At 36.8% G+C, this 9,645-nt stretch overlaps 1 protein-coding gene across 5 annotated transcripts; it reads right to left on the minus strand.

The window, feature by feature from the left end:
• Positions 1-345: 345 nt before the first annotated feature.
• On the minus strand, positions 346-9,361 carry LOC103717300 (U-box domain-containing protein 52). Of its 5 annotated transcripts, none has more exons than XM_089929726.1 (10): positions 9,201-9,361; positions 7,884-8,127; positions 7,004-7,125; positions 6,801-6,922; positions 4,723-4,946; positions 2,968-3,305; positions 2,719-2,820; positions 2,201-2,629; positions 1,210-1,962; positions 346-1,078 (listed from the first exon to the last, which is right to left on the minus strand). In XM_089929726.1, the coding sequence occupies exons 2-10, from the start codon at positions 8,056-8,058 to the stop codon at positions 896-898; spliced, it is 2,448 nt and encodes an 815-aa protein (XP_089785852.1). In that variant the 5' UTR covers positions 8,059-8,127; positions 9,201-9,361; the 3' UTR covers positions 346-895. The 5 variants fall into 5 exon arrangements, with proteins under 5 accessions (XP_089785852.1, XP_089785855.1, XP_089785854.1 ...); XM_089929729.1 differs by having other exon boundaries at positions 4,771-4,946; positions 9,201-9,321; XM_089929728.1 differs by having other exon boundaries at positions 7,884-8,124; positions 9,201-9,308.
• Between the last annotated feature and the right edge of the window lie 284 nt (positions 9,362-9,645).

Consider the following 9,645-nt stretch of genomic DNA (forward strand, 5'->3'; position numbering starts at 1 on the left):
ATTCAATCTTCTTATTGGGGAAAATCCAATTAAATAGGTCATTGATCCAGCAAGAATGTTCAACAGATGATTGCTACAATTGGAAGCCATATATTGTAGTCCAACAGCAGCCAATGATATTGCACCAAGACTGCTAGCTTATATAAAATACAAATGATGAGAGCTCATTTGCCACTCTTCGCAGCATAATAAGTAGCATTTTTTTAATTAAAAAAATAAAAAATTAAAGATACTGATGTAGTACTTGTAAAGCATAAAAAAATGCAGACAGAATTTCAGTAATCATATAATGGAAATGAGTTTCTCTGAAAAAGGTTGAGTCCCATTAATTTTCTAGACATCTGCTTTTGCTGCAGAAAAATCATCCAAAAGGAGCACTCTCATATAGTATAATTTATACTTCTTAGTCATGTTTGCTCAGACATATCGGATGGCTTGTTTAGAGAGTCAATACAACCGCATCAGAGAGAAATATACATCTAAAAACAATAGTCAGACTTTTTAAAAGACAATTTTTCACCCATATCACTGTCTAAATTGTGTATTACAAGAGATAACAAGGAAACAAGTTCAGCTTGATCCACAAGAACTAATAACACTATGACCCACCTAAGCCACTTGCTTATTTCAATGCTTTGAGCTGTTTCACAGATTAAAATTTTGCTTGGCATATATCGGATGTTACTCTACTTTGAGCCCTTCTATCCTACTATGTACAGCTTGTTTCATTGCGTCAGTTGTATAAACACTGTTTTGAAACTATTAGCACTTCAAATTTGCAATGAACCTTGTCAATGACCTTGCAGTGATGCCGAAACAGGCTTGAAGGATCTCTACCGAAGTTCTCCTGATTGGGTGAACCATAGCAATGACTTTCTGAACTGAGCTTTGCAGGTCATTGAGTTCTAGACTTCCGGTCCTTAATAGCAGAAAGAAGGGTCTGATTAGGTATCAGATCTTTATTAGGCAATGGTAAATTTGTCATTGGAGACTTGTCATTTGTTCTGAGCCATGTCTCGATCGCATTTCGGTTGTATGTATACCCATCAGAAGCAATGCAGGGATCATCCATCACCCTCTGTGAAAAAAGTTCAGGTTTAACTATTCTCGTTTGAAGCAGTTACAAAATAAAAATTGAGTATAAGTAGAATAATGAGAATATAAATGAATACATAAAGTGCAGGATACATGAGAGATAGAAATACGTACCTTTAGTAGTGGACAGATGAAATAACTTGGAGGAATAGATGTGGCTTGCCGTGCCAGGTCGTGGGCATTGTTGGCAAAATCTTTTAGTCTCTCAAGCCATGGAAGAACCTGATCCTTCAAGTCAGGCCTGTCCTTGCGTCTCATTTCCAAACAACTCAGGCCAAGGAAAGCCAGCTCCTGAGTCTCCTCCGGAGGCCACTGTCCTGCTCGAGAATCCAGAACATCCATTAAGCAGCTGCCTTGCAATGCATTTTCCACAATGTGAGCCAGCCCCATGGGTGATTTTGCAGTTAGCAACTCCAGGATTACCATCCCTAAGGCATAGGTATCTGACTGTGGTGAGACCAAACCAGTTCTCTGGTACTCAGGGTCTATGTAGAAGAATGTACCAACAGGAGCAGTGTCCTTGCACGATGTATACACAGAATAATCCACAGAAGGAAGTATTGTGGAAAGACCTACATCACCAACCTTGCTTACAAAGTTACCATCAAGCAAGATGTTTTCAGGCTTAAGATCCCGGTGAATAATAGGTTCTGGTTTTGAGTAATGTAGGAAGGCAAGAGCCGAGGCAATTTCCCAAGCTATTCTGTAACGGTAGAACCACGGAAGTGGGGCTGTACCATCTTTAGATTGTAACCTGTCTGCAAGGCTACCATTTTCCATGTATTCATAAACCAGGCAACGCCTATCAGGACATGCACCGAGCAGAAGCAGCAAGTGAGGATGACGAAGTCTACCCAAAACTTCAAGCTGGAAAAAGAAAAAATTGTAAAGGTTATCTTTTCAACTTCCAAATTGAAATTTTCTCCTTTTCTTTTCTTTTGTACTTTTAATAGCAAGTTTTTGGAAAATCATAAAGCAAGAGAAGCTTCAGTAAATGCAATCCCATGATCCGAAATTGTTTTGCCATTACCGCAGAGACAATCAGTAAATTCAATGCTACTAGTGGTTAATAGAAAAACTTTGGATGTTTGGAAGTTTCCTGTACCTCTCGCTTGAATTGCTTGGTTCTATAACAGTCATTGGAGTGAAGAATTTTCACTGCAACACTCGTATGATGGAGGCTACCCTTGTAAACAGTTCCATTCGCTCCAAGTCCGATCTTAAAAACATCAGAGAATGATGAGGTAGCAGATTCTATCTCTTCCCACGTATAATTCCTGAATTGTACACCATTACATGAAAGGGCCTTTTCCAACCTCTTCTTCTCATCAGCTTCATGAGCAATAATCTTCTCTACATCTTTTCTCTGCAAAGCTTCTTTTTCAGCACGTTCTCTTACGTATTCAGCCTCCCTTTCTGCTGCTTCTCGTCTTTTCTTTTCTTGTTGGGCCACTTCTTGAGCCTTTTTTTCTCTAGTCCTTACCTCTTCAAGTTTAACTGCTTCCTCTATGCGGCGTGCACTTAGTTCATTTATCTAACAAAAGAAAATTTAGAAAATTTTAATTGCAAAAAACTCACGGATTTCTTTTGAAAATTAGTCCCATATGGAGAGGCAAGCTTTACCTGATGGGAAGTGTTAACTGATTCATTCTGAGCAAACTCATACATTCCCTGAAGATGCCTGAGTTCAATTCTCAGCCTTGCAAGCTCACAATCGATATCGACCTGCAAATAGACAAGACTCAAATTTAGCAAATAACTGAAATAGATCCGTTTTGAGCATTACTTGTAGCCCCAAATACCCGTTCCAGAAATAGGAGCCTATATCAATAGACACAGACATGCTAAACTTCAGGACACAAGTTTTGTTACCTTGCTCCCTGAAACTGAAGATTTCCTTGGATTTTCTGATGTTGAACATTGATCAGAATTCCATGACTGATCTGTCTGGGAGCTTTTGCAACTAGACATAGTGATGTCGCTGCACTGCATTTCTGATATGTTGGATCTGTAACTCATAGCATCCTCATCAGTACCTAAAGATAGAAACCTAGTATGACGAGTGCCAGCAACTCTGGCTTTAGTAAGAGCAGTGTCAGCAGAAGTGGATCTCTTATGCTCTCTAGAAGAAAAGGCTAGGTTTCGCTGGATTGGTCGTGTAGGAGCATGAGGAAGACAGAAATTTGCTTCTCCATCTGTATCTGTAAATTCTGGAAAAAGAACCAGATTACTAAATTAACAATTTTCCAAACCTTATATAAAGCTAGAAGACAGACCCTTTTGTTCAAAATTTTTTGATGTAACATATTAGATTAATTCTTTAAAAAAAAAAATAATGATCATAAATTATCTTACATCTGAACCACAAATGGAATGCTTGTCAGCAAGATAAAATATTTCAGTATGAGAATATTTACTTGGAAAGCGGACAGAGGTGAAATTCTGAAAGTCAGTAGGAAACAAAAGAATGCTTCACAACTTAACCTCTTCATTCCAGTTGATCAGAATGCTCTTCAATCAGTAATAGGAAAATTTTGATGCAATAGGAGAGAAAATACAATAATTGAAATTGGAATATGTCAATAACAAAAAAACTAGGCAACCAATCTGACAAAGGGATAATTTGGAAATCTCAAAAGTCAACTTTATGTAATGAAAACATGAAGAAGAATGAATTTGTTCAAGTTGTATCATCTTTCTTTAAGAAGCTGACTCCAAATACAAACTCATAGTCCACCTTCACAACCTAAGATCTTCATTCCAATTGGTCAGCATGCCCTCTTTAGTTAGTAACCGGAAATTGCACTAAAGAGAGACCTGTATCTCTTGCTGATAGTTAGTGTGGGTGCTATAAAGGGGTATCCTTTCCGGCCTTTTACCGTTAGAAAATAACTCCATAATATAAAAAAAGACTAGAGGACTAACCTGCCTAAAGGATAAACTTTGATCCTTAACAGTGAACTTTATGTAATAAGGTGATCCGATTCAATCATTTAAGTTGTATCAGCCTTCTTTAAGAAGTTAACTCCAAATATGAACTCAGCGAACAATAAACTCAAGGACCTCATGCAACAAAAGGTCGTAGAACACCCATATAATTGAATGTTCAACTCCAACTCATCTTTGATGGTTGTGTGTTTTGTCAAACTCTAACATCTACTGGGAATATGAAAAAGGAATAAGGAAATACAGCATGTGACTATAGTTCTCTCTCCCCGCCCTCCCTCCCTCTTCCTCTCCCTCTCACATGCATGCATGGAAAAAAAGAAAGAAAGAAAGAATCCAAGACCATAACAATAGTTGCAAACATGTATAATTACCAAGAAAGGCAATTAGCAAATCATCGCTTTGACATGCAGAGGAACATAGACCTGATCTAAACAATACTCCTCTACAACTAACTGTAAATGCATCGCATATCAAAGCAAAAAAAGGATGGGTTGAATAAAGCAAAATCTATGGTATTTACTCTGGTTATGCATTTCAGTGTTTAAGTGATAGGACACATGGTTTTTAATTTTTGTAATACCACAAACATGATTTACATTGGACAAATAGGTCTTCTTCTAAGCAGCTCAAAAATATAGGTCTTCTACAACTAACATGTTTAGTGGAAGAGTTTACTACCTGAATCTGCACTGGAAGACTTGCCTGAAACACTGTTAAAAACAGTACCTGAATCACTTTCATCTTTAATGCTTTCATCTGTCTCTGATGCAAATGATATGGCATCCAATCCAGATGCAGATGAACGAACAAATAACAATTTGCCATTTGAAATAATATACACCGTACACAAGCTTGAAATGCATCCGGAGATTCTGGAGGACAATTTTCCACCTTTAAATTTCCTACAAAAATTTTATTTATCAAAAATTTTCCATTTTCCTTGCAAAGAATGCAATGCAAATATATTTGTGGTAAGCCAGATTATATAATGCGCCATTGCATGGATGCTATTTTATGAACTAAGGAAGACCTTTATAAGATATGGTTGTTCATGCATAGAAAGGGTGGTCAACATGATTATAATAGAAATCACACACAACTGTGCTGAGATAAAACATATTGTATGCAGGATGGACATCAAGAAGCTTAACAGAAAGTGTAATGGCTCAAAATCTAAATCAGTCTCCCTGAGGGCCCAGATCAGAGTTGCCCTGAAACTCAAGTTCTTAGGGACTTGATGGAGTTTGATATAATCGAACAATATACTAGAATAAAAAAAGAAGCGGATTCTATATACACTATTCACATAGCTTATATTCTATGGTTTTGAGGAAAACAGGAGGGTGAGAGTGCCTCATGGATAGAGCTTATATATGATTCCATATAGGAGGAGGATTGGGTGAAGATGGTGGCAGCAAAGGAGGAAGAGTAGATAGATGCAGGACATGGCATGTGTTTCTTGCAGGTGGAATGGAGCTCACATCTTCATCTTAAACAATATTTTTCTGCTTTTACCTAAGTTAGCCAGGTGAATGTTATTCATATCTAATGTTATATTTAGCTAGAACATTCCAGAATAATTTTGCAGCTAACAAAGTGATAAGAATATGGAGATATTTCAGGCACAAGCTTGGCATCCGAGTTTCCACTTCAACATTAATGACTCTTGGATGTCTGGGAGAAGAAATCATGTTATTTAGATGGAGGAAAGGACGGATATTATTGCTGTGATCATCAGTTGGAGAATTTGGTTGGAAAAAGAAAGGGCAAGGATCTTTTCCAATAGTAGGAACTCTAGCTTGTAGCTGTTATAGAGAGAAAACAATTGGTGCACACAATACAAAGAACTGAAGATTTTTAAATCTTGTAAATCTATAGAAATACAATGGAACAACGGTACCATACCCAACAAAGAAACTATAGAAGAAAAGCAATATTAGTCTACACTTTAAAGTAGCTCACTATAGCAAGCCGCCACTTTTTCTGACACTGGTTTCAGAGGAGAAGTTGGGGCTCTGACACATTGACAGAGTTGTGGATTCCTGGAACTAAAAAATTGCAACATTTTATGTTTAAGCACCGGCAACAGGTATCATATGCATGGTCTGAAAAACAATACTGTTGAGTTATTGAACCCAAGACCAAGGGGTGTGGGTTGAGCCATGAATTGGGGCATGCCCCAATGTTCACACCCCTTTGCTTAGCAAACTCAGGTTCTAGGTTCAAGTCTTTGGTGATTTATCTCCAAGTATTTGAAATTAGGTAATTATGATTCAGGTGGGTCTCCCTCTCTCTGTCTTTCATCTCTCTCTCACTCTCTAGAGAGAGAGATAGAAGGAGACCAAGGGTTGAGCCAAATTTATGAATTCACAAAAAATAGCACACAAGAAAACAATTAGTCTATTTTTTATAGTTGACAATGGTGATAGAGCTATCATTTGAAATAGAGAAAATATCATTAACTTATGCATGGTTTAAAATGACATTAGATACTACAACAAAGCAAGTTAAACTTATAGAAAACATCCATTTATTTGTACAAGATTCAAGAACTTCTTATTTAAGATATATGATTTCCTCAGATTGCATGACTAAGTCTTGAGCATGGATTATGCAGATGTTAAAGAAGTGAAGTTCCATATGAATATATTATGTTTTTGACATATTTTCTTTAATTTCCTAAGAGAAAATGTAAACATAATTCAACGACATACGTATGTCCATAACTCGAAGTAACAAGAGATATACCATAATACCTGATAAAGGGATTTCCAGAAGAAGCACCTATTACGAGCTTGCTCATTGAGCATCTTGCGACCTCTTTTGTTATTGCGTTGGATACATCCTCTGCTTCTATTACTACAACTTTTGTTTCCACCTGCATAACAAATCAAATATAAGTTCATTCTAGGTTGTCTTATTAATACAAGAATGACACCTAAGGAGCCAAGAATTTGACCTGTCTTTTAGCACACATTTTCTTGTAGGGGAGAAGCAACATTTCAGTTTGCCATTTTATCTCTTCCTTGTATGCAAGGGCAATGTCATCCCGCACATCATTAATGGGAAGATAGTTTCCAACTGAAGTACAAAACATAGTCATGCAACAACTAATAGTCAAATTTGAGAGGACTTAAAAGGAAAGCCAGAGGGTAAGAAATGTGAGATGGAATGTATTTGATCTGTCATGCTTCATGAAGTTAACAATGACAAAGGACGAAAACCAATGTTATAGTTCACAAAAGCAATAATCATAAGGACAGCCAATATATGTTTTTGAAGGGCAGCCCATAATTGTTGATTTTCGAGTTCATATAATTGTATGTGTCTCCTATTAATTTCAGATTATCTTTTTGAGAAATCCATTAATTTCAGATTATCACAATTGTACTCTACCATGTTTAAGAATACTCCAGGAAAGAACTGGGATGAATTAGTAAATATAATAGCAAGATAGCAACAAGTCAAACTAAATACGCTTGAGATCCATCTACTTCACCTTCAAATAGAAAGGAGCTATTTGTTTACCGTGGTAGAGCTAATTGCATATGCAACATTACCAAAGTTTAATCTTTCTGAAGGCTTATTCTTTCATATCTTCAATCCCTTGCAGAACTCATCTAATTATAACAGGAAGACATCAATTATGCATCTGTCACTGCACTGTTTATGCATTCTTGATGACATCTTGAGTGCCACTAATCTAATATTCCGGTAAAAGGGCTTTCTGAAGAAAACTAAAACAAATAGATATGCCATAGACCAAGAAGCTATTAATGTGGAAATACAGAACATGATAAAAATTTTAAGAGAGAATTATACAGTGTAACATAACTTACATGGTGTCGGAACCAACGTAATCTTCGGGCGGACATATAGAAGACTAAATGAAACTCTCCTTTTAGGAACAAATTTCTCCAAAGCCCATGCAAGTGCATATTTGCTGTTTTTACTCCCATTGACTGCCACTGCAATAGTTAACACTGAAGGAGACAACTCATCTACTTCCTCCATTTCTTGAAACTCTGTTTTCTTGCTTTCTTATTTCCACGAAGTTTGATGCTTAAGATTTGGTCTTCGCTTCTTTCAAAAAAGGAAAAAAGATCATTTTTTTGCTCAAAAATATTTTTTCTCCTAGACAATAAGGTAACAATAATAATACAGAGTGTATTCATTCCAGTAGAAATCATAGATAACTCTCCATTAAATGCTAGAAATGAATTTGAAATCTAAAATATTTGAAATCATAATAATAAGAACCCCAAATTGTGAAGCAGGAAGAATTGAAATCCAAATGCGAAAGGCAACAAAAAGAACTTCCCATGTATAAATGGAGAAAGAATACAGAGAGGAAAAGAACCACATTCGTTTAAACGGCCAAGCACTATGGCCACATAAACATTTCAAACGTGAAAAGGAAAAGCAAATACCCGACAAAAAGCACGTTTTCAAGTGATTTAAAAGAAAAAGTCAGAGGTCCAGAAGAAGACAATAAACCCAGAATTTTAGGACAGGAAAATCATTAGATCAGAGTTGGGAGAAAAAAAAAGGGCAAAAACAAAGAATATTCATAAAAAAAAGATAAAAATACATTAACATCTGCAGTGACAATATACAAAGACAGCCCAATTGTTTTCTCAAAAAGTCAATATACAGAGACAGAGAGACAAAGGAACATTTTCCTCCATACAACCAAACATTCCAAGCCACAAAGCATCAAAAAATCCAAAACTTAAAAATCCTTCTGCAACTAAACTAAGTTTCGATCACAAGTAATTAAAATAAAAATCCAAGAAGGCAAAGGCCTTCTTGCTCAGACAAACACAAAACTGCACAAAAAGCATAACATGCTCCAGTTACAATTAGACAACTACTCTTTTCTTTCAAAATGTTTCACATGAAGTCCACGTTATATATGGAAGAAGAAGAAAGAAAAATCCAACTAAAGCCATAGATCCAAAAACTGCAGAAACTGAGCCCAAGACAACCATTCCTCCATCCAACCTAGCATTCATGTCCACAAACTAGGGCAAAAAAAATCGAAAAAACCCCCCGAAATTCACACGAAATAGAGAAAAGCGCCAACCTTTACTCGAATTCCTTCGCGGCCGATAGGCTTTCAAAGAAAATCGACGTAAAATGTTAACAAAACCCACCTCGAAAGAGAGAGAGAAGCGACGCAAAACCCTCTCTCTTAGCTGGCAGCTCAAGAAGAACGCGGGAAGACGCGCAGGAAGGAGAAGGAACCGAACGCCGCACTTGGCAGGGGAAATAAAGTTATCGTTGGACGGGATTTTAAGGGTAACGGAGTCTTCTCAACTGAAAAAAAACGTAAGCTTTCTTTAAATCACGATATAATCTTTTTATATCCGAGTCCGACAATTAGCAAAAGATTATCTGGCCGCACGTGTACGATTTTAGGCACGTAGCCCAACTAGATTTACCTGTGTCGGACCTCCTATTTTAAGGTTCGGTCAAAGATGGCCACCATTGATTAGCCTCATGTGGCTCATTTGTAAGTCTAGGTGGCGGACTTAATGTTTCCTATTTTTCTTCCTTGATACTGCTGGAGAAATCTATTTTTGTACAAATAAGGCATAG

This window comes from Phoenix dactylifera, chromosome 3, assembly GCF_051530095.1.
Source record: "Phoenix dactylifera cultivar Ajwa chromosome 3, Ajwa_hap1_PhDact_Kaust_v1.1, whole genome shotgun sequence".
Taxonomy (NCBI): domain Eukaryota; kingdom Viridiplantae; phylum Streptophyta; class Magnoliopsida; order Arecales; family Arecaceae; genus Phoenix; species Phoenix dactylifera.

Bases quoted from the DNA above. Each gene is read 5' to 3' on its own strand.
- LOC103717300 (XM_089929726.1), bottom strand. From the start codon at position 8,058: ATGGAGGAAGTAGATGAGTTGTCTCCTTCAGTGTTAACTATTGCAGTG. The intron at 7,126-7,883 runs GTAAGTTATGTT...TTTGTACTTCAG, and splicing joins TACGTTGGTTCCGACACCAT to TTGGAAACTATCTTCCCATT. The intron at 3,306-4,722 runs GTAGTAAACTCT...TTCTTTTTCCAG, and splicing joins GTCTTCCAGTGCAGATTCAG to AATTTACAGATACAGATGGA.